The sequence below is a fragment of the Puntigrus tetrazona genome, chromosome 5, assembly GCF_018831695.1.
Source record: "Puntigrus tetrazona isolate hp1 chromosome 5, ASM1883169v1, whole genome shotgun sequence".
Classification (NCBI taxonomy): Eukaryota; Metazoa; Chordata; class Actinopteri; order Cypriniformes; family Cyprinidae; genus Puntigrus; species Puntigrus tetrazona.
Genome location: NC_056703.1, coordinates 10,407,872 through 10,433,695, shown reverse-complemented (window position 1 = coordinate 10,433,695; position 25,824 = coordinate 10,407,872). Strand labels below are relative to the sequence as shown.

Sequence of the window (25,824 nt, the reverse complement as noted above, 5' to 3'; positions counted from 1 at the left end):
CATCCATAAAATTTTCTTTATTTTTTTTTATCCCACAAAGAAATGTCTACAAAAGCCATAAAATATAGAATTTAACAAAAATCACTTAAGTCCTTCGCTTAGTATATACAACATGGAGGAGACACTTTGAGGTCTCGATTAACCAGTACTTTGACATGTCCATTTCACAATGCTTGCACATCAAGCTCAACCCACCCCCCCAGACTCAAACGAGTACATGCATACGTATTCAGTCCATCACACAAAGTGCTATTCACCATTCATTTCTATACTGTCTTACAGTCCAACTCACTTATACAGTACATACAACACACACACACACACACTCAAACTGTTGGCAAGTTAACAGAAGCCCCCACCCTCCCATGCTACATGTGCTTTATTTGTATTGTGGACATGCGCTAAAGTTCTGTCAATCAGAGCCCGTTCTCCATGAACAACAAACAGTTGGTTGTTTGAATATTCACACTTGCATCTGAATTCCACTTTTTGATTGCTTCTCAAGTAAACAACTTATACAGTAAAGCATCTACCCCGTAATGCCATTCAGCTTCACTTCACACTAGCTATGGCACTTGAAAACAAAAATGTTTACATATTTAGTACATAAAAAGATGCTGCACGCATACAGTCTTAAGGGTTTTGGTAACAGATGCTACCTTTGTTTGTTGTTGTTTTTTCATCGAGGGAGACAGACACATTCCGATTCATAAATTAACAAAATATTTAAGAAAAGAAAAGGGGAAAAACTGAAATGTGTAGTATGCATCAGTAGTGTTCAGTAGAATAGCCGTCTGTTGTCACATGTGGGTATACCACTCAAAATCACACACAGACACGTTTCCTTCATTTCAAGTGTAGGACTAATGTAGTTGATATAACTCAATTAGCGGAAGTATAAGAGACTGCTAATATGTGACCCTGGACCACAAAACCACTCATCGGTATAATGTGTATATTTGCAGCAATAGCCAACTATGCATTGTATGGATCAAATTTGTATTCATTAGAATATGAAGTAGCCTAAAAATCATGTTCCATGAGCATTTTTTGTATTTTTTGTAATAAGTACTTGTCATTCATCGACAACTTTCTCAATATTTTGAATTTCCTTTTTTTCTATTTTAAAATAGTTTCAAAATGTGCCCATCCTAACAAATGTATTTTCTATACATCAATGAAAAGCTTATATATTTAGCTTTCAGAAGATGCACAAATCTACATTTTTTTAATTATACTTATAGCTGGTTTGCTGGTACGGGGTCGCTTTTTTAGGAGCTGACACATACTCAAAGTACGCAGACGCAAGCGCTTAATCGACGCACTCCCAACGCGAGCCCTTGCGTTGGTTTACGCAGGGCTGTCCGAACGCGGTCCTGGAGAGCCGGTGTCCGGCGGAGTCTAGCTCCAATTGGCCTCAACACACCTGCATGGAAGTTTCTAACATGCCTAGTAAGACACTGACTAGCTGCTTCAGGTGTGTCTGATTTAGGGCTGGAGCGAAACTCCGCAGGACACCGGTCCTGCAGGAGCGAGTTTGGACAGCCCTGGTTTTAGCGGCTACAACAAACCTCACGAGGGCGATAAAGTTACATTCAAGATGTATCTGACAGAACCCCAGATGTTATTACTCGGGTAAGTTGTAGTAAACAGACATTAACTAACTGTTGCTCCCACATAATAGAATTGTCCTCATGGAAAAATTCCCGCCATAACGCCCCTAGTGCGTAACCACCGGCGTCTTTAAGCTTTGATTCCGCGCGCTTGAGTAAAAGTACGTTTTGACCTTCTGTGCCCTTGTTTTATTCCTACACAGTAAGAAATACTTTGTGCTTATGTCTGTGTGCGCGAAAAGAATGAACAGGGTGTGTTGAGTTCCGTCAACACCCCAGAAACATTCAGAATAAAAAGCCCGAGCCCAGCTCCACCCCCTCCCCATTGCCCACCCTCCATCAGCAACACATAAGAAAACACAAAAGCCCAAAGGTTTCATTATTATGAACCAGCATGCAAGAATAACTGAACAATAGGCTAATAATAATATAATTATAATAAAATAAAAAATAATCTTAGAATGCAAAGATGACTGTAGTAAATGCTTCCAGTTATTGCTACAGTACCTAACAGTGTTGAACCTCTCATATAGATACAAATTCCTCTCGCCCTCAATTCACAGTCTAATACGAAAAAAAAACCTTCATCATAAGTTTAAAATGATTTCTGACTGAATCCATTTTCTGTAATGAGCATAGAAATAGATAGAGAGCAGCTTATTCATGCCCTGTATAAATAATCTAACTTACATAAAATCCATTTCATTTCAGGAGATGCTTAATAATTACAACGTTTTAATTTGGAGCACAGGCACCGTTGCTAGTACACTGCTGCACATTGATATTTACAGAGAGAGAGAGAGAGAGAGAGAGAGAGAGAGCTGTTTTGCTGGGATGTGCAACAAGCGATGCAGTGCGGCGAGGCCTTCTCCACAGTCAAGCTTGTTTCACCTCTCAACGGTGGGTATACGCTTTACGCACGCACACGCACACACACACACACACACACACACACACACACACACACACACACACACACACACACACCAAAGCCTTGTCTGGGTTGGTTTTGTATGTGAAGAAACCGCTGTGATTGTATTTTATTCCCTAAAAATGTCCTTTTTTTTTTTTTTAAATAGTACTCTCTTTCTATTAAAAACATTAAAAGAGAAGTCCCTGAGATGGGTGCCAAGAAAAAATGCACCCAGAAATGATTGTCTTGAACAGGTAACTGACACTGAAGGAACTGGAAACATTCCCTAAAGTTGGGCTGAGAGCGTTTGGTTCAGTAGGAGGACTTGAACAGGTAGTATAATTGCTTCTCAGCAGACTACATTTGTGCATGTTTTAATACCAATACCATCTGTAGTTATTAATCCTTCATTGTTAAGTGCTTTCAAGTGCATTTCAAAATATAAATGCATCAAGACCTACTAAAAATTCACTGATCGGTATAACCGCATGTCAACTCCTAGCTTGCGTGTTTGTGTTTTTTCCTTCATAAGAAACTGACATATGGCTTTACATCCTGTGAGTACAGGTCAAGAGAAGGGGGAAAAGCTCTCTCAGTATCTCCACCTGGTGGTATGAGTTGGTACTTTACAAGATTTACCTTGGACCGAAAGGGTCCAAACCCAAACTACCTTTGTAGAATTAATAGGTACCCTAATTTATAGTAGCTGCATTTTGTGGTTCTATCCTGCAATATGAGTAGTCAAAGATGATTGTCATATCCCACTTGCATTAAGATTTTACAAACAGTGGATTACAGCAAGTTAAGGATGCTCAGCAATATTGAATTATAGGAAACTTCTCTGTGGTTGTTTAAGAATGACTGGTAATGCTGTCATATTTGCTCAGATTGTTTCTAAAATTGTTCCGGTAGATCCAAAGACAATTACCGAATTGGAACAATATTCCTTTTTTATTCCTAAATGTTGCACTTTTTGTTGAAAAAGTTAATAAATAAATAAAATAATAAATACATAAATAAGAACATGTAAAATTGCAGTTTATCCACTGGGATCTTAGTTTTATATAGGAATTAATTGATTGTGATCTTTCAGGATTAGTTCTAAATCATGATTAAAATTCCAATAGAATGTATAAAAAAAATATTTAGTCAGCTCCACCTTATTACTTAAATTTCATGATTGTTTCTTTATAAAACTTAATTTTTGCAACTGACTGATTTTTACCTTGAATTATGCATTGTCCAAAAAACAGTTAATAAATTGATGAGGATGAGTGCTTTACATTTAGCATAAAGTTAAGAATACCACAGACCCAGCCTGTCCTGGGCATTATTGCTAAAGTCAGAGAATGATGTATGAATGTGGCAGAAAAGAGTTACGTTTAACTTCTTATCACTGGCAGTAAATGGTCATGTACTGTACTAGTGATTCCTGTCTTCCCAGACAAACAGCTGCAGCTCAACTACAGTAGTGCTATATTAGTTTTGGCAGTGTGGCAGTAAAAACAGCATTTTGAGGCATTTAGAGCAAACAGGATAATAGATTCAAAGAATTCTGAGGGCTTTCCGTGAAGTCACGTTTGACCAGATTGTTTTTTTTAGCAGTTACAGAAACTGCAGCTATGACTGACAAGATGGTAATCGGCCATACAATTTTTGTAAAATATATATCTCTATACTTTTGTATGGAAAAGTATCAATTATTATCAATTATTTTTCCACTTCAAAATCCTTAGTTGTAGGATTATTGTTGTGGTGGCGTTTATACATATCTACATAGCCCAGACAAGGCTTTTAAACGTGGCCAAACAAAGTTAGTCCCCCGTTAACCTTATACCAGTTTCAACTTCACATATTCTGTACAGGTAAAACTACAAAACAAATACGAAAAATTACAATTAGACAAGGTACGGGTCTTTCAGACCACTGTTGTTTTTAAATTATGACTAAAATATTAACAGAACAAGATTTAATACTGGAATACCGCTTTGTACTAGAGAAAGACTACATTATAATTTCGAATGCACTCCCCACCTTCTCATTTCAATAGAACAATATTTTGTGTAAAATAAAAAAAGTGAGAGAGAGAGAGAGCGAGAAAAGTCAAACAAATTAACTTACCCAATTTAAAGACAGCTTAAATTGTCCTAAAGTCTGTACATTTCTGGTCAAACGGAAGGCGCCTTTTGCTGCTGGCGCATATATACATTCTTATGACTGTACCGGTGAAATTGAGTTGGATTTTTGAAGTGCAGGACATTCCTAGAGTTTCATTTTTTTGTGGCTGCAAAATCTGCGGATGCTGCGACACAGTGCTCATCCTCTGCAACGCCTCCGGTTGTTGAATGAAAGACTTTGCGAAGTGTGCGTGTGAACGTGCGCGGTCATTTGGGCATGACGCCAGCGGCATCAGGATTGAAAAGCTCCTTATAGAGGGGGGGAAACAGCATGTTAACCGTCTCTGGGTGGAGCTGCTGGAAGGCCTGAAGCTCCTCTGTGTGGAGGGTGCACAGAGCCGACAGCGTGGGGATCCGGCTAATCAGCTGCAGAACGGGGTACAGAGAAATAAGGGTCACATGATGAAACAGCGATCTATTTGAGGTACATCAGTCATGTGATCAGTCCCTGCTTGAACTGTGTCATGGTCACTTGAGACGTCCTACCTTGGCCAGCGCATCCTCGTCCAGATGGTTCTTTTGCATGATGTGCTGCAGGGCAAAGTAGATTTTCTCTTGTAGCTTCTGCACTTTCCTGGGCTCCATTAACCACGGCCGGTCTAGAAATGCAAAACAATCATCTTTTAATATCCGCTGGTGTGAAAACACTGCGGGAATGCTGAGAAATCCGCTTCTATGTATAGGACTCAGACTGTACTTTTATTAAATAAAGATAGTAAATGTTGATTTGGCAACATTATTACTCATTGAGCACATCTTTACGTTCCAACTAAAGGTGCTGTTGAGGCCTGACCTGTAGAAATGAGCACGGCAGCAGAAAACAGGGCAATCTCTTCTTCCGTTAACTGCAGTGAACACAGACTCTTGGCAAAGTCAAACACTGCACTGACCAGGTCATCACAGCCTGCAGGAGGTCAATACAGTGTATCAGATTGCAAGCTTAAATTATTAATAATTATTTACATTTAATGCAGTATTATTAAAGGGTTAGTTCATCCAAAAATTCTAATTCTGCAATTACTCACCCTCGTGTTGTTACAAACCAGTAAAACTTTTATTCATCTTCAGCACCCAAATTAAGAGATTTCTGATGAAACCCAAGATCTTTCTGACCCTCCACAGACAAAAATGCAACTACTATGTTCAAGGCCCAGAAAAGTAGTAATAACATCATTACATTAGTCCATGTGACATCAGTGGTTCAGCCTTAATTTTATGAAGCAACAAGAATAGATTTAGTATAAGAAAACAATAATAATTGACTTTATTCAACAATTTCTTGGTTATGCATTTATGAGAGTTTGACAACACATGCACAATATCATGTGGATTGTTTTGATGACTAACTTTCTGGGCCTTGAACATTTTAGTTACTTGATTTCATCAAAACTCAGATTTCATCAAAAATACGTTTTATGTTCCAAAGAAGCATGAAGGTGAAACTGGTTTGGAACAACTTTAGGGTAATTAGTGACAGAATTTACATTTTGGGGTGAACTAACCATTTCACATATGTACTTTTTGTAAATGATGCAGAAAATACAAGACAAAAAGGAAGTAGCTGTACCTAGAGCTTTAAATATCTGCATGCCTCCATATTTCCCCTCAAACAGAACCGTGTTGTTGAGGGGGTTGAATGCCCGGCACATTCTGACCAGCACTACTTCCAGGCACCCTGAGTATGAAAGAAAAGTGTTAAGAAGACCAGTCGTAATTAGCAATATGGTATGTGTATGTACTGTTGGTCATTCTGTTTCATAGTGTGGAGCCACAAAAGAATTTAGCAGCGGCTGTTACTTACCTGATTTAAGTAGTAATATCTGGTCATTCTGGCAAAGCTCCATGAAGCCAGTGATGCGCTTTGCAAACTCTACCACGTACTGAATGGCATGAGTTATCTGTATAGCACACTGCTGCCACAACACGTCCCGTGTCTGAAACACACACACATAAGCCTCATGCATAAGCTTGTCATCTGTGACGTGTTCAGGATGAATTCTTGCATGCTTCTCTCTGTTAATAATTGCAGTAATTGCACTTTTTTTAATGCATTGAAAATATTTGAATTATTATAATTCAAAAATATTTCAAGAAAGCACAAATACCACTAGGGATCAAAAGTTTGAAGTCAGGACTTTTTAAAGACGTCTTCTATGCTTACCAAGGCTACTTTTATATGATGAAAAAACATGGTAAAACAGTAATATTGTGAAATATAATTACATATTGTACATATTTTTAGTAGCCAGTAGACTTTTGATCCTTTGTGAATCATTCTGATCATTCTAACATTCTGCTAATTTGGTGATCATTAAACATTTATTATTATTATTATCATCATCATCAACAGTGTATCAGTGAAAACGGTCATATTTTTCAGGATTCTTTAATGAAGAAAACATTCAAAAGAACATTATTCATTAAATTTTTTTTTTATCTTTACTATGACTTTTGATCAAGTTAATGCAACTTTGCCAAATAAAAATTGCTAATATATTTAAAAAATGGAGTTGGAACAAAGCAGTTTCCCTGAATTAATGTAGACCTATCTCTTCTGAAGAGTGCACTCTGACTCTTTTAATTTACTTTTAAAAAGTAATGACTAAATTTTCAGTACTCATGAAAAATCGCGACAAAAAGGGCAGAATTTGTAGTTTCCCATTTATGAAACATCCTTTCAGAGCACACAGAATACAGAAAATGTGATATCAGCAAATTGCTTTTGTGAGCTCTGCAATTCTCTCCCTGTATAGCGAATCTTCATAGGCACTATTTCAAAGGGCTTCTCGGTAATTACCCATAATCCATTTGACACAGGGAAATGAAGAGGGCTTGTAGTACGTCTGGCACCCTCCCCTATTGTGCTTTGAGTGTTCGTTAGCTAAATCCGTTAGCTCTCTCGCTTTTTCTTTTTCTCCGTATCAGTGAGAAAGCTGGATAGGATCAGCTCCAGGGGGCTGAGATACTCTAATGAACTCTGATCTCAAGCGTGCAATCTGACTATGAAGAGGGAACCAAGTACGGAGTTAAAGGGCGAGAGATGTGAGAGTCAGCACCAGGTGTAAAAGCATGTAAATGACTGTACGACTTGAGACAGAGCAAGTGTTTAATCATGTAAACTGAGCTCTTTGCTCATGAAGGGAGTGACCTCGCACCTTGCTTTGGTACATCTTGACCTCTTCGTAGGAGTGCGTCTGCCAGGCTAGCTGCTGAAGCTCCTCCGCTGTGTACTGACACGTCTCCAGGTGGGACTTTATGATGTTCTGTGCAATTCGGTCTGGTAAAGAAAAAATATAGGAATATAGGACCACTGCGTCTTGCAACCAATATAAATGTGTTTGCTAGAAAGCATTTTCAATTTGAACCGTGAGCATAATTCTGTACCTAATTCCCCCATAGACACTCCAGGTGCTAGCTGGCTGTCTTGATAGGAGCCGTAGGTGAAAAGGTTGGGAACGGGGGTGAGATCGTATATGGGTTCCTGTTTGATCTGCTTCATTCCAGTCATGTCCAGTCCTGACTGATCCGGGCTGGCCTGTGTGGAGTCCATTCCGTAGTAGCCTCCGGGTGCGCCGTTGGGTTGACCCTTGGGCATGTCTATGACATGACCGTTAGCGTACGTCCCCCCAATCTCATGGTTGAGGGTGCTGAGGCCGTTGGTGAGGCTGGAAGAGTAAACACGGGCGAGGGCCTCCGCTTCACCCGTCTGTTGCTGCCGCTGCTCTTGAAGCCTCTGCTGGTGTTTCTGAACCTCTGCGTACAAAGAATCCCTCTGCTTCTTGGACATGCGGCCAAACTTAACAGCTGATATGGAGGAGGGCGAAAGAAAATGAATGAGATCAGTGCAGGTTTACGGTGATCAATCAGATCAATCCAGCTTGTCGACAAGCAAGCTGCTGAATAGTTTGTTCATTTGTAAAGAAGAATATATTGCTTACCATCCCGGGACATGCCCAGTGCCAGGCACTTTTGAAGCCGGCAGTGCTGGCAGCGGTTGCGGTTTGTTCGGTCGATCAGGCAGTTGCGCTGTCGGGGACAGGAGTAGGACGCGTTGTTCTGTTGACTGCGTCTGAAGAAACCCTACAGTGGACACAACAACAGAACATTTAGATACGTAACATGCATAAATATTAGTCAATACAAAACTGTCACTGGGCTGTCACTATTACCAAAGGTACTAATTTGTACATTTTAGGTATTTATATGCACTTTTAAAGTATTAAACTAGTAGTAATTTGTACCTTATTATGGTAAATGTGCTAAATATGATAATTGCTTTTGTGTATTGTTGTGCATTATTTTTATACGCTCTCAAAACTAAAGGTGCTTAAAAGGGTTCTTCACAGTGATGGTGTAGAAGAACCATTTTTTGCTCCACAAATAAACATTTAGTCAAAAGTTCTTTAAAAAAACATCTATTTATTACCTTTCATATCTTACCCTGAAGAACCTTCTTTTGCCACAAAGAACCTTTTGTAAAACAAAAAGGTTCTTTTATCATTATGAAGCACCTTTATTTTTAGGAGTGTAGGGTGTCCTTGAGTGATTTGAAAGGCACCCCTACATAAAATGAATTATATTATTAAATATATATAATATATCTAATCTATCATTGTTAATGGTTTATTCTTTGAAATTAAGTTGTGAGTTAAGAGTTAAACTGCGTTGGATAACTTTATCTTGTTTTAAGAATGCTTACATGGCTTTCCTCTAAAAGAAAATATAGATTTTTTTTTGTGCAGATTTTTTGCTAAAGTCCATGGATGACAGGAAAACCTGGATGATAAGTAACAAATGCACAGAAAAACAGGCACATCTTCCACTGACCTTACAGCCTTCACATGTGATGACTCCATAGTGGATGCCTGATGACTTGTCTCCACAGATTTTGCATGGTATGACTTCGATTTGGGCTGAAAACAGACAGAAATGAACAAAAATACAGTTACATAACCATATGCCTTTATTTGCCTGATAAAGACTGTGGGATGCATATCAGGGCTCCTCTCAGGTGACACAATGGCCACCTTGACTTTAAGAGCAAAATAGAGTGGACCGTGATGTACCCTTTAAATTTGTGTCCCGACACTTTGACATTTTGTAATGTGTGGTTCTTTCAAGACAGAAAAAGAAACAGACCAGCTGAGAGATGTGAATCAAAGTCCAAACCCCTTGATGCATTTCTCTCAGGTTCGGCAGAATGGCTTCTCACCAGTGCTTTTGTCAAAATGTCTTCTTCCATTATCCATTTAATGCTCAAGAGATTTCCTTGATGACAGTAACCTCGCACATGTACGAAGGCAAAGGCAAAAGCAAGCTACACACTGAATTACATAACCAGAATATGGCAAGTTGTCTAATGAGGAACCAAATACAAATATATGGCCGTGAGGCTCAGCTCTAACCTTCCCTTCTGTTCTTGCACGTGTCACTAGAAAATGTAAAAGAAAAGATAAAATAAGATAGAAAACCTTTGAGAGAATGAGAGAGAGCGAGAGAGAGAGAGAGTGAGGGAGAGGAAGACAGAGAGAGAAACCCATCTCCCTGCTGAGACTGCATACTCACAATAAAGAGATTAGCCACCCAATCTAATCCTAAATTATTTCTACACATGCTTGTTCTCCTGCTCGCAACTGGCTTATCTGATGCAGCAATTCTCAATTAATCTTTCCTCACTGAAACGCAAATTCACATCTGCCTATGTGATGACACAAAAAATGTCCAAAACAGAACAAATGCGGTACTTCTTACTGTTATGAGTAATTTTATTCGCGTACATTTGCATTTAAATTTTGTTTTCTTAAGGACTATAGAAACACTCAATTAGTCGAAGCAGCTCGCTAATGAAACAAATACAAACGCAGCCGCAGTCTCAGAAGATAGTTTAGAAGCAGAAGAACTGTTAAGTGAGCTTTATGCAAAAACAGTACCACTTACCAAAACTGACCTCAATGTTGATAAAGTCATATAATGTCAATAATGCGTTTCATGCTCTAAGATTGAACTGTAATATTAGTTTATACACATAAATCAATTAAACAAAATAACATCTGAGCTGTGACTCCAGATTGGTTAAATTTTACATATAAATATGTGCAATAATTTTACATAACTTTTTTCATAATTGTACATTTGTGAGTTTCTGCAGTTTGCAGGAAATTGATAACACATTTAAAAAAAATGAAATTACCAATAAAAATGACAAAATACTTAAAAGCGCAAATTCAGCCAAATTCATTATTAAGAGCAGCAGTTTGCGATAAAAGAGCTAAATGAAATATTACTGTAATTGCTTGAATGTGAAGTGAACATTTTAACTGCGAAACAAACTAAGACCACTTTATACCAGAAATGTCCTCTTACCTACAACATCTGTCTTCATTTTCAGACAGAAGCACTGTAGACGCAAACACACACCTGACTCGAGACGGCAGTGTGAAGCTCAGAGGTTTGGAAGTGTGAGTGCATCTCTAGTTATGTGTGTGCGCTGCTAATCTGACTGTGAGAATAGAAACTCAGACAGGCTGACTAGTGTATATATTACAGGCTGAACAGTGTGTGTCTTGTATTTATACTATGCGTACACGTTTCATGAATGATAAGTGAATATTTGCTTTTGTGAAATTTGTTTTGTTTCGTTTCATTCATATATGAAATGAAATGTACACACATAAACACCTCGGCAATGTAATGGGATTAACACACACACATACACATATACATTAACTAGTGCTGTTTGGTTAAGCTGCGGCAGGTCTGGGCTGTAGCTCTTTCTGTCTCAGACTATAGCACACTTAAGCCACAGCTTCTGTGGGTTTGGTGGTCATGGGGGTGGGTGTTTGCCCTCAATGACCCTCAACTACAGGGACCACAAGCAAGGTCGTTTCCATGGCAATGTCAGCTTCAATTGACTCCGCTGGTTACGTATTCTGTTAAACATGTCTCGTCGTTTCTAGTTCAAGAGTTCTGCATATGCTTTGTTAAATATGAAGTTATTTTACTCAAATTCAAGGCTTCAAAGACCTGTTTTCTGGGTTTGGTCAAGTGACGTTCAACGCTCAACATTGTAGTTAAATGTTTTAACAGGAAAAATCTAGAAAGAACATTTTAGTGGTCTGCTGGGATAGGTTGTTCAGCCTTAGACTAATGGTTTTTAAATTAGGAAACAACCACAAAAAATACCTCAGTAAAAAATTTTTTCCATATATTTCTATTTCAATGTCTTTTTGGCAACTTTACTATCTGTGATTTACTTTTACTTTTACATCAAGCAAAATGAGACTTGTCATAGCACTTGCATATTATGTTTTTTTGTTGGTTTTGATAGTACTGTTTTTAAAGTCGGATGGATGGATGCGGTTACGGACATTATACCACAAAAATATTCCTATATAAATAACTGCACCTTTATCTGCTTTGCATCAAAACTTAAGAATGCTCCCGAGTGTTTTCATTGTACTTCATTAGAATGAGTTATGTACACTTTTAGGGCTCTTCAGGACTATTAATTATTCTCTAATCACTGCATCTTGAGACACTAATAATACCATCTGCGGTGACACAGTAAGACGTGTAAAATAGTTATTCAAAAAGAAAAACTAGCACACCCTGTCCTTACTTTAAAGGCCAAATAATACAGAATGGTGCTTTCAGCAGTGTAAAATGCACTGGTACTTAAATCTTCAGGTTTTATGTGTGGTAACGAGGACTGTGAGTCCTTCGCCATTGGCCCCAGACTCTGAACACTGGACCGGTCCTCTTGTGACCCACTTTGACCAGTGCCAGAGCCAAACTGGGTCAAATGAACATAGAAACCTGAACACATTTATACAAAAATGGTGTTGGAAAAAACTCCTTTAACCTTAAACTGCACACAACAGCTGTGAAGTTATTTATAGCACTTTAAAATCAGGGCGCTGGATTGCAAGGCCACGGCTGTATTGACCATCGATAAAAAAGCCATGCTATGTGCGTTTATGCCTTGTTAGAATTAGTTACTGTTATCAAGTCAAAATTTGAATCGACGACTGCGTTACAGAAGAAAATATATTCAGTGTTTGATAAATGGTTTGTGGGTTGAGTATGAGTGTGTTTGGGTCTGAATGAATATATTGGATGTGTCTGTTTGTGTGAGAATGGCCAGAGGGCCTGTGTGTGTAGACCTGTCATATGAAATAAGGAGACGTCCGTGTCTGTGTCACTGTTGCCAGGACGACCACAGCCTCCCTGGGTTTGTGGGTAGGAGGCCTGTATAGTCTGCCTGTCAAAGCAATCATCCACACCACTGTGACATTCCAACAGGACATGATGTCATCGCCATCCCTACCAATACAACGACGCTGCACATTTGTCATTGTGGTACCTATACTGATTTGACTTCCATAAGGGATTAAAAACCTAAAAGGATGAGATGAAATATGTAAATAGAAAAACCTAGAGGGTTGTTAGCGATGGATTTAACTATCTCTTTAGATTTTTAACATCTTAGTGTGGCTAAAACCATTAGAGATTTGCAAATTTGCTTTCTGTTTAACTACACCAATACATGTGCATTTTGCATCTGTCGAAAAGCATCAGAAGCAAGGAATAAGAATTAGCGTACACGTTATACATTCATAAACCACGCTATTATTGCGCAGAAACAAGCATGTGGTTGTTCTCGCAGGCTGTCCGCTGTTACGCATAAGGGTTAGGCCTATCAGAGGGTTACGTAAGAAAGGGAGTGCAGTGCTGGCGATTCCATGGTTAAGAGGAGCTCAGCCCTGCAGGCTTAGCCGAGGACAGACAGGAGCTGAGGAATACCGCACATGCTAGTCTCACAGTTTAGCTGCACACAAGTTACTGAGTGGGAAGTAAACGCAGAAATATATGCATAAATAATGTTTGTACAGCACATATAAAAGAGTGTGGAGTAGTTTACCGAAAAAAAATTAAGTTCTGCCATTATTTATTCACCCTCATTATCCAAAACTTTTCATATAAATATGTGTGAAATGAAAAAGCACTATAAATGTAGTCTTTATGGGATGCAATTAATTAATGATTAATTAATTGCCATTGCGCTTTTTAGTGGCTCGTTTGGAAAAACGTTTCTAAGCTTATTGTGTTGGTAAAGGAAGTGCAACTTAGCAGCGCACCCATATCAGGTTTAAGAAGTTCAGGTTAACAATGAGAAAATCTGAAATACATTTATTTTATGTTAGGTAACCACATATACAATTAAATGCTTATGTGCTTAATAAAATACCCTGCAATTGTACTGTTGGTATACTTGCTACATTTAAAACAACTAATTGTTGTACTTAATGCACTTTAATTGTGCAGAAGTAGTGCTGAAGACCAACTAAAGATATACTGAAGTATATTTTATTGTGCTAAAGTGGAATGATTTCAAGGATACTTCAGCTATACTTTAAATATCTTGTAATTAAAGACTTTTAATATTTTTTCAAAGATCGTGCAATCATGCAAAAAAATTATAAATAAAATATATACAGTTTATAAGGTTGATCATTTTTATATCAGCAAGCAGTATGTCAGTATATATGTTAATAAATAATCTAAAATGTAATAAATGTATTATTAATACATATAAACACTTTTTACTATAGAGTATATTTAAGACTTTTGAGGACATACGATAATAGCCTTTATTATAGTCTTATTCATAAAAAGTCTTTACAATAATTTTATATGGCTTCAGTTGAAATGTAATGCATGAAAACATTATGCAAGTGTTTTTTTGGTCATTGTGGAACTTGACAACTTTATTCGCTTTCATTATATGGAGAAGAGGAGTCAGGATGTTCTTCAAATATTACATTTTTACTCCGTGTTTAACCAAAGAAAGTAAGTCATATGGCTTTGTAACAACATCAGGATGAGTAAATAATGACAGAATTTGTTCATTTTTATTTTATTTTTGTGAAATAGTCCTTTAATTTGTGAGTGAAAAAAGAGCCTCACACACACACACACACACACACACACACACACACACACACACACACGTGGATTGTATAATTGATTCCTAATGATATGAAGCTCTTTTCTGTCCCAGGAGTAGTTCCCTCTCTCTCTAAATAGTTCTTTAATTAGCTTCATTAAAGTGGATATGAGCACCCCTGTAACTTAATTTATTATAACGCATACACACCCGTACACGCCGGAGAACACCAATAAATATTTGGTGTCGATAGCAGCTGTCTGGATGACAGATGTGCACCAACATAACCCACAATGCGATAATGTAGTAATTCATAATTTAAATGATAACATAATCACTTGTGCTTTCTCTTAAAAATGTGATGGATATATAACTTCAGAGTAATGCACCAACAGCTTCCTTTCGTGTGTGTTGCTGTTTTTTGTGTACAAGTTTGATAAGATAATGATGCTGATGATATTTGTCAGTTGCCTCAATGATACCCGCAAACCTTGTTTGCAGCATTCCTTCAGGTGAATGTACTGATAATGTCGCCGTCTTTTAATTTTAGCCTGCAGATGGAAGGCCATTTGAAGTCTTTGTTGTAAATCTTGCCTGTATGCATATGATAAGATGTTGTTTTGTCATCTGGCATCAGGCCCAATGATATTCCAAAGCCTTGTTGGGATATGCTAAACAGTGATACTAATACATCGTGTAGGTGGGAGATTATCTTCAGCACTCACACTTGTGAGCATGTCGACAATCCATGTTTCTTTCATGCAGACAGACATTAGAGGACGCGATTGCACTGGAAATTCTGGAGATTGTCCATCGCAGACGGAAGAGTGCGTGTGTTTTTGAAGGTCTAGGAGTGAGCTGGGGTGAGAAGGTCGGTGTAATGGCAGCTCGTCAACATTAGGTGGCACATTGTCCAGATTGACAGTGGCCTAAGGGGGAGTGGTTGCAGAGGGGCAGCCTGCGACAGCATGTGGTGTTCATCTATGTTTTACATTGTTTCCTTCAGGGAAGGACTCTGAGATGAAGGCCCTGGGCACTTACTAAACAGCTTTCACTGTCAGCAACATTAGCATTCTGATTCAACATTGATCCCACTGTGTATTGCTACGAAAATAATTAGGACAATTCCACAGGGAAATCCACTTTTATTCCTCTTTTTTTGCCACTCGGTCCTTTAAAATATTTTGATTTATGTATCTGACCACCTGCATTATCTTTAACTAAAAAGCACTATCAGGTCTTCAAGCTTTCAAGAGACCAGCTTTTCTACGTTCAGCCGAACAGCCAAACAACCCACTCCATCCGTATGAAACTCCTACAGCATAACTAATCTTCCGGACAGTCTCTTGGCTCATTGATATAATCCTTGACGTGAAATCCTTAGCATTCCGGTTCAAGTAAGTCATGTAAATGAGCTAATTATTATTAGCATATATTGTTTTGAAACCCAGGTTTGTTTAATGATCCATTCAGATGCATGTGTTCTGCATGTCCCGCTCTATAGATTATCATATAGTAATTGGGTTTGCGGTACACTTCAGGTCATTTTGGTGAAGCCATCTGTGCCACCTGCTCACACTGTATTCTATGCTCGTATAGGCTAATTTTACCACTGACCTTCAGATGCCTCTCTGACAGCCTTGTTTATGTTATGTCAAACAAAGACGGTTGCAATAATATTAATAACTTTACCCCACTCACAGTTATTAGAGTTAACAGAAACTAAACATATACATATTGAACTAAAATAAAAATTTGATAAATACAATTTTAATTAAAGCTAGCTGCAACATTTCTTTTTAAAGTTTAACTTCATATACTAAAATTGGTAATCAAACACTTGCATAGCAAAAATGCAAAAGAAAATTAGTAAACCAAAATGAAAGATTAATAATAAGTTTTTGTTTACATAACATGTATGTGCACTGTGTAAATTCATTATGTATACATAAATACACACACAAAGTATATATTTTGAAAATATTTACATGTATGTACTTATATACTCGTATAGACTTGATATTCTTATATTTTATGTTATATAGAAATATATTAAATATATATTTATCTTTAGCCCTAAATATATATGTGTGTTTGTATTTATATGTGCATAATAAATATATACAGTATACAAACATATATAATGTAAACGAAATGTTTATGTGATTACTAAATATAAATGCTTCATTCATTCATTCATTCATTGTTTCACAGCACAAATAAAATAACTGGCTGTATATGCATCTCTATATGTGTGTGAATGAAAGAATGACTGTTAGAAAGTGCTCCCTACTGTATGTGCCACAGTTTGCTGGGATTTTATCTCTAATGCATAATATGTATTTGTTGATGAGGCTGCAGGCATTTCCCCATTGACTTGTCATCAGCTGTGCCAGACTCAGGCTTCTTTGATCTGAGATGTGATTGGCTGCCTCAATGAGGCTACAGAAGGGGACACGCTGGCACAAATCCAACATCTGAAGAATATAAAACAACATATATCTTACATTACAGAATACATGTTCAACCAGTCACTGTACACTGCAATAGCGAAGCTTGTTATTGCAAATCATTATTAGGGAAATATGGTAAATTGTTTACTCATATCATTCAAAAGTGTTTTAATGTTTCTGAAAGTCTCTTGTGCTCAAAAAGGCTATAAGATATAATAAAACATTGATATTGTAGAATATTATTACAATATAAAGTAATTGTTTTCTTGTTTAATGTTTTTTAAAATAACATTTATTTCTGCGATGGTAAAGCTTCATTTTTACCAGTCCATTACTCATCACATGCTGAACGAGAAATCGTTCTCATATGATCTGATATTTGTGTACGGCCTTGGTAAACATCAAAAAATATAAGGTATTTTTTTCATTCGAAAATCAAATGTTTAGCTTTCCTTAACAAATTACACTTTGTAGCAACCACGAAAGAAACTAAATGTTGAATAAGCAGTGCTTGCACTTTACTGAAGACGTTTAATCAAAATGAGTGTTTTTCCTCATTTTGTCCTCTCAGCTTTCACTAAACATGCACAAACCAAGAACTTTGCACGCAAGTTCTCAAACAACATAACAAAACTAATTAAAGATTAAAAATAAAGATTAATTTACATATTTAATTTGTATTTTTGTTTACACATTATATGTTCTGAGTAATTCATATATATTTGCTAATTAGTATATCATAAAAATGAATTTTAACTTGTTTTGGGGACCATTTGTAAAACAAAAAAAGGAAATATTGTAATATATTGCCAGAGTTTTGTAGCAGTATCAATTTGAATATTATTTCGTTTTTAGCCTATTAACCTGTTGTGTTTCTCTAAGAGGTGAAAAACACATGCACTTAAACTATATAGTGAGATAAAGCAAGAACCCCTACTAACAAACAAAACAGAGACTCGTGACCACCTATCATTTTATGGCTGTCAGTATGAACAGTTGCATCTTTTCTCTCAGAGACATTCACAAAACTGAACTGCTGGAAGCCATAAAAAAAGAAAAGAAACAGAATTAAGAAACTGTGTGGAAGTCAATTCTGATACTGTGGGTGTAACCATTGACTAGGCACAATAGGACTCAGGCTCCATCAGTCTGACCTTCATGACCTGCCCGCCCTCCACCAACACAGCCTCATTGACCTCATCAACCTTTGAACTTTCTTTAAGACACTGACTGTGTGTATGTGTGCATGTCTGCATGTGCAAAGTTGAAATGAATGAGTGTTTTCACTCTAATAAGCCATCAGCAAGACATGACACAAAACACTTTATTAGGCTATATTTATTATATATATATATATATATATATATATATATATATATATATATATATATACACACACCTAGTAAGCTAATTGCTTCATTTGTTTATGAGAATTTATAGGTTGTTTCTGGTTGAAAGCTACAGTATACTGTAGCACGCAGAGGTTTCATAGAACAAGGTTTGTATCTGTGGCCCAATGGGTTGTGTGTTGTATGTGTGTTTGTGTGTGTAAACTGTTAAAGTGGGTTAGTAAGTCACTCAGCCTAAGGGTAACATAGCTGTGTCATATCTGGGTGTTTGGACAGTGTCCTCTCTCACTCTTCTCTCTTCATAATTACATAATCCTACACGATTGGTCAAAAGAAGTAAATATGAATGCACAATGAAGAAAAAAAATAGTCAAGGAGTTTAGCACATTTAATGCATTAGAAAGCATACACTGTGAAAAATATTTTGTTGGCTAACTTGAAATATGGTTCACTTGGTAGTTTTGAAATGAAGTGATTATATATAAATATATATATATATATATATATATATATATATATATATATATATATATATATATATATATATATATATATTTATTTATTTATTTTTATTTATTTATTTTTTTATAAAAACCCTTGGTAATTACCTGAACGCTTCACACAGCTAACTTCATCTGTACTTATACATTTATTAGTTTGGTACATCACAACTTTTTTTTTATCACATTATAAGTGTATGGAAATGTCTGGTGCTTTCAGCAGCTAAATATAGATTTATATTTATAGTCATAAATTGGCCTGATATTCATCAAAATGTCTGTTCTCTAAATGTTGGTGTATCGCAGTGTGTGTGTGTGTGTGTGTGTTCTGCATGCCTCTTTACAGCTTTCCTCTCAGGACGGGATGGTAATAGCTCGCCTTAGGCCACAATTTAATTCCATGTAACGAGGTCCTTCCCCAAAGTGGCCCCAGGAGCCCCTCTCTGAAAGAAGCAAATTGATCACAATCTAAAGGCCTCTCTTCACCTGAGAGCGCAGTCTCTCTCTCTCTCTCTCTCTCTCTCTCTCTCTCTCTCTCTCTCTCTCTCTGTCTCTCTCATCTCCCTTGATCACTCCATCTCAGTATCCTTAAGCTTTCTCTAAGATCATTCTTGCTCTTCATCTAAATCTCTTTCAAGGGCCTCTGTTTCAAAAGCTTGCACAAATAGTATTTCTGTTACGCACCTTTTTGTTCGACATTTCCTCTCAATGCCGTTCCTAATGTAATTTTGCTAGAGGATTCCTAAAACAGATATAATCACATTAGCATGCTTTAAAAACCTGGTTCAAAGAGTTCGCTGTGTACGAGTGCGTATGCAGTCAAGACCCTTTAAACACAGAGGAGGACTGTGGAGGTGCAATGGATCTGAGCTAATGAGATTTCTGTGTATATTAACTGAACTTTAAATGTCGCTGAACATACTAGATTTAACAAAAAAGGAAATGAATACGGATTATGAACAAACAGGCTGTTAATAAGTAAATTTGATTGACCATCTGATTCTCTTGATCAATGGCAATGTTCTTGCTTGTTTTACACAAACTTAAAAGGACAAAATGTAGAAATACTTTTTTTCAGTTGAATTTATCACAACAATTATGCTGATAACTAAGTAATTAAACATTTTGTTTTAAACAATGGAGATAAAGTACTTGCACTAGTAGTTTCTGACTTTTGGACCCCACTATTTGTGTGTTTTCTATGGAACCTGCTGTGGACATGTCTGTATTGACATGTATGACAAAATAAGTCTGTGCAAACAGATTTTCTGATGCAACTGAAACTGAAAGAAGTGGAGACTAACGGTGAGCAGTGGGCACACGACCCATACACCACACAAGGAGAACGAGAGAGAGAGAGAGAGAGAGAGAAAGCTCTACTCTGGATCCGATTTCAGTGTTACATAACTATGTGTTTTAATTCTTTCTAAAGGGTAAGACAAAGTTTCTCTTTCCTCCGTGCCTGAGGTGGAACAGTAAGCCTATTAAGCCTCGTATGTTATATTCCGGACACTATATATCACACCGAATCTGACTTTTGGACGAAACCAGCATGATTAAAAAAAAAAAAACCCTACAGACAAAAAAAGACTCTGAAATTCATACCGTAAGTTCAGCATGTAACATCATTGTCATGCTGGAGAATGATGTCAGTGATGTCAGCTTCCCTCCTGCACCATATCAAAAGCCCCAGGTGCCACTTTCCAAAGCGCACATTACTGAATGAATGAACACCTAGCGAAGAGTGAGACAAGTCGAAGAGAACTAATAAATCCGACGCGCAGCAAAGCAGAGAAAACATGCAGAAATGCCACTGCTGCAATACCGCAGGGAGGGCAAAATGCAAACATTAAACGGACATGTTTAGCCTTACAGTTCAGCCTCTCAGAGCTGCTCTCTCATGCACACTCAACCATCTCAAACAAGGGCTCAGCAAACAGATGACACACTCTAGTCCACACATTCTCAGTCGATACTCAAGAAAGGCGCGTTCACAAAAACACTACAGGGGACAAAAGCCGACACGCTCACACTCGGAAATAGATGTCAAGACATCTGGCTGACGTTATGTACTCAGCTAGAAGGAAAACTCGGATCTACAATCATGTTGCATCCAGATTTCATTATTAAACGCGTAAAGGCCCATAAAACTGAGTGGAGAATAAAGAACGCAACATACTAAATGGATTAGGTTTGTGCTGGCTGTGCAACTCCGTTTCTGCCTCACTTTAGGGGATTACATCTCTTGGTTTTCTTTGCGTAATCTTTCACAGGTTACGTAAGTACAAGCCATTAGTCAGCAAAGCAAAATGAAAAAAAAAACTAGCAGCTACAACGAACAACTGACCAGATGATATTAGTACAAATATAAACCTTGGCTTGGTGAAAGTTCAGATAGACTCACATCACAGTTTCACGGTTATATCTATACCAAGACGTTACTGTCTTTTTAATGCACTGAAAAAACTGCATGTAGCAACAGCGGCTGGTTATTGCTAGTTTTACCTAGTTATTATTGGCCTACTGCCTGGTTAGAGATTTGCAATGCGTAATCCATGTCTGCGATGTGGTCATGTGTATGGTGTCAGCCAAACAAACAATGCTGTGTTTATTGATCCGCCCCAGAATTTCAATATAAAAAAACATTTATATGAACAAAAAAAATTCTTAGGTAAGAAATATATTTACACACATACAATGATGGGATTTATCAAACGGATCCTCCGGTTTACACAACTGCAATATCTATATACGCTGTTTATGTTAGTTTACAGTTGGAATCGAGCTCATGGTTGAGCAGGCCATGCATATTGATCCTGCTCTTCTGCGAGCTGAGCCGCGCAACGTCAAGCAGGTCGATGGAGAGCTGGCCTCTCACTCTGGAAGCCAATGTGATGCTAAAAGCTATTGGCATTAGGAGTTCATGCGTAACTGTCTATCTTTGTGTCTGCGGCTCAGAGTTTCAGGGGTGCAGCAAGAACTGAAACGAGCAGAGACATTTGTGGAAATTATGACCAGGTATGATGTGCACGCAAGCCAAATACGTTCCTTTGCTGTTCTTAAAAGACAAATAACCAAACGAGGGTCAAGCAATCAAGAGGTGTTGTGTATGTGTGTGCGTACGAATGCAGTTTGAACGTGATCTGCGTGTGACAGAGTTGTGGGAAAACTAACACCAGCCCCGAAGCAGCACCGTGCACTGTAATGGAGAAGACAAGGTTTAGAGCGGATGTAGAGCTAGAGTTACTAGATTGGGTACCACAGTCCATCAGATATATGCATTGGAACCCACTGCAAGTCCATCTCTGATCAATGAAGCAACCTGATAAATGTTTTGACCAATAGGCCACATCTATGAGTACACAAATGACACCCTCGAACGCACAAACAAACAACTAACCAGTGCACTAGTTAAGCAAGTCAATAAAAAACACTTTTAGTATAATTTTCTACCTCTTATAAATATATGTGCAACTAATATTTTATATTCGCAAACCCAGAAAGGAATAAGTATAAAACAAAATAGATTAAATTAATATTTAAAGTAAAATCATAGCTGTTTCAAATGGAGAATTCCTCTAAAATAATATTTTCCGTGAAAGATGATGTTGGGTAGAATAACAGCCTCCTTCAACATCACTGTCTTGATTGAAAAGATGCAATGAAACTGAATGGTGACTATGAGCATCTCTTTTTGTGAACCACCGAAGGAAAAAAAAGTCATTTAGATTTGAAACAACATAAACCTGATTAAATGATGAGTTCTATTTGATTTGGTGAACTGGCCCTTTAAGAACAACTTTCTGTTGTGCACGTCCATAATCAGCTTAAAAGTGGAATCAACAAACACATACATTAATTATAAACATGAATGTGTTGCAATTAACACCCAACATTAACTAGAAATTATTAATAACTATATTTCATTTTTATTAGCCTATCTAAATCAACAGTTTTAGGGTATTTTATTTTTCTCATTATACCGAGTAAAATGTTTTTTTTTCTGCCGGAGAGACTCACAAATTGCAGCGTAAATAGGCCTATAAAAAGCTAAATTTATAATAATTAAAAAACCTTTAAACGGATTAATCCCGTAACTAATTAAAACAAATAACAGCAATTGTTTCCGTCTTGTCGACAGAACACAAGTAGACTTTAGTCTAAAATTCTGTATCAGGCTCGTGTGTTCGTTGATGCCCATGCAAACCCAAAAAGTAATTGGATATTTTACAAGATTGTAAGAAGATTAGCTCGCGAAGAAGTTGGATTATTCGAAAAGGCCCGCGCTATAGGCTGATGCCAGCGTCGGAGAGTCGGTGAGAGGCCCCTGATACTGATGTGATTCTTTCTGACACGGTCCTCTGGGGCACAGAAAGAGAAGCAGAGAGGTGCTCTGGGGGCGTGACACAGAGACGGAGAACTGAGTTTTTGGTGTTTCCCAGGGCACGCGAACTAAACTTACTTCTTTCCAAACGAAAAGGCGAAAGAGACAGCTGCCTAAAACCTCACAGATAACGGACAGCCTTCTTATAAGTCGGCATACAAAAAATCAGAACGCGTTGTTTCGTGTAATGTAATGCGCGTGCATTGTGTGTTGTATTTGTTTACATATTTTAATATGAAACGAAAATTGCTTTAAAAAAAAAAAAACAGCTGAAGATTGCTTACGGTATAAATGCATATGTATTTGAACCAATCAGTTGTTTGACACAAAATACGTTTTGATGCAAACAATTGTTCGTATTTAATTAGCAGTTCAACATTTTTATGTATTTATAATAATCTATAATAATTTAATTCCAATGCCATGAAAAAGACCTGGCCGTGAACTGTCAACACGAACGTGATTTTGGACATTTTTAAATGTTTAAAAATATTAAAAAACATTTCAAATTAGCATCCGCGATCTAAAATGGGAATTAAAACATCATTATAACATTACCACAGCAGACATGAAAAGCAAATATACATATTTTCCAAATATGTGAAACTACGACATGAACTTAAGTGTTCCGATTGGTCCAAGCCGCATTCTTTTTTACACGTTATTATTGAAACACATTCGTATTTTTTGAAGTCTACAAACACCTCTGCTTTTTTTTTAAATTCTGGATTATTACAGGTGTGACTGCAAAGAGTCCGCGAAGAGCGCGTGGGATGGGCCGAGCGCGCGCTGCTCCACGAGCGTATCAACCGGACTCGCGCGGACGTTGCCGCTGCACTTCGACGCTTTCAGCGCGCAGCGGCGCCTGACTGACGGAAATGGGTCAGTAGAACGCACACCAACTCCACTTTACCCACACCGTGGTGGTCTGCTTTAAAACACTACCCACACGTCTCTTAAATAAATAAATGAATAAAAATAACACGGGTAAGTTTCGGTGCAACTCTTTCCCCTGCTAACCCGTCAAAAGAAGCTGCAATTTCTCACGTGCGCGCAAATTAAATGAAACGCCCAAGATTTAAGTAAGATACTCAGCGCTACGTCTTCATATAGGCGCATAAATTAAAAGCATTCGTTTGTAAAGTTGGAGTAAAGTTGAAGTACTGAAGTCTACGTTAACATTAAACTGGTAATAATGTGCGGTTTACAGTTTTATCTTTTAGTATCTTCTGCTCCGATGAATATGAAACACAGCTGACCAAAAACAAATATATTTTTTCCACATACACATTAATGAGTCACGTTTCTGTATCATAGACCGCGTATGAACCACTTGACTTTGGTTTGACTTTACGAAACAGACAGCACCGGGGATGATGGACAAACTGCGGGGACAGGACTGTGGGATGAGAACTGAAAAAGACCCTATACTTGATTATTCAAATGAGCTGTCACAAACAGTTGTATTCCTACCTCGCATAGTGGTGGCGACTCGCTCCCGAACGCGTCAGTCATGAAGAAACAAACATAAACCAGAGTAAAAAAACAAAATCCTCGGTGGTGAAGTTTGGTCTCTTCAAAGAGGGAGACTACTGTGCAAAACCATTCCAGAGGTGCGAGAAGCGGTGCTCGGACTCTTCAGTTGTGCGGTAAGGCCAGCATGCGGGGTTTCACATGACATCTGCGAGCGCATATACCCACCGGAGGTTTTCACTGCCTCCGCGAGCGCTCGGGAGAGCGCGCAGCAGGCTACGGCAGCCCGGATTGGACCGACACTTTCCGCTCCGCCCACTTTCTGGCGTCTTCAGCGGCATTAAGCAGAGACGGACACTGTGCGGTCCGCGCGTACGCCAGCGCGACGCGCGCAGACATTGCTATTCATTTTCAAAAAAAAATATGAAAAAAAAATTCTTCCTTAACCTATAATGGTATTACCTTTTAGTTCGTTTCTTTCCTTTTTTGTAGATTGCTTCTACAGTTAGAGGTAGTAGAACTTAAGCTATTATTTTTGGTAGTTTGTCTGAGTGTTTCACATGAGTTGCGGAGTAAACGGAGTAAAATGTTGAGATACTTTTTAAAGTTGATGTACTTTAGTTACTATGTACTTTATTCTTTTTAAAATCTATGTAGTACAATGAGTCTATAAAAAAACGCAACTTTTATATGTTACGATGTGAAGAATTTATCTAGAGAATAAAACCATTTTAAAGACACAACATCCCATTCCTTTCCATCTTTAGTGTTAGAGTTTTTTATTTTTATTGTTTTCTGTCACACTATAGGACAGATTGTGGTGTATAGTATAATTGCTAACTGTTGAACCTCAAATGTAGCTATAATAGAATAGATAGCTAGGCTACTATATTTATCAACGACCCACTGGCCTACCAGGTCAGCAGAGATGAATCTATAAAATGTTTGATTAATGTGTAGTAAATGACAATTTTTTTCAGTGTGCAAAATATCAGGTGCCAAATCAGGCATTAAAA

General features: G+C 37.7%; 1 protein-coding gene across 1 annotated transcript; it reads right to left on the bottom strand.

The window, feature by feature from the left end:
- Positions 1-2: 2 nt before the first annotated feature.
- rorb (RAR-related orphan receptor B) lies at positions 3-25,061 on the bottom strand. Its single transcript, XM_043238899.1, has 10 exons — positions 24,809-25,061; positions 9,531-9,616; positions 8,642-8,783; positions 8,088-8,507; positions 7,859-7,980; positions 6,505-6,637; positions 6,271-6,378; positions 5,497-5,607; positions 5,190-5,302; positions 3-5,069 (listed from the first exon to the last, which is right to left on the bottom strand). The coding sequence occupies exons 1-10, from the start codon at positions 24,813-24,815 to the stop codon at positions 4,911-4,913; spliced, it is 1,401 nt and encodes a 466-aa protein (XP_043094834.1). The 5' UTR covers positions 24,816-25,061; the 3' UTR covers positions 3-4,910.
- Positions 25,062-25,824: the final 763 nt, after the last annotated feature.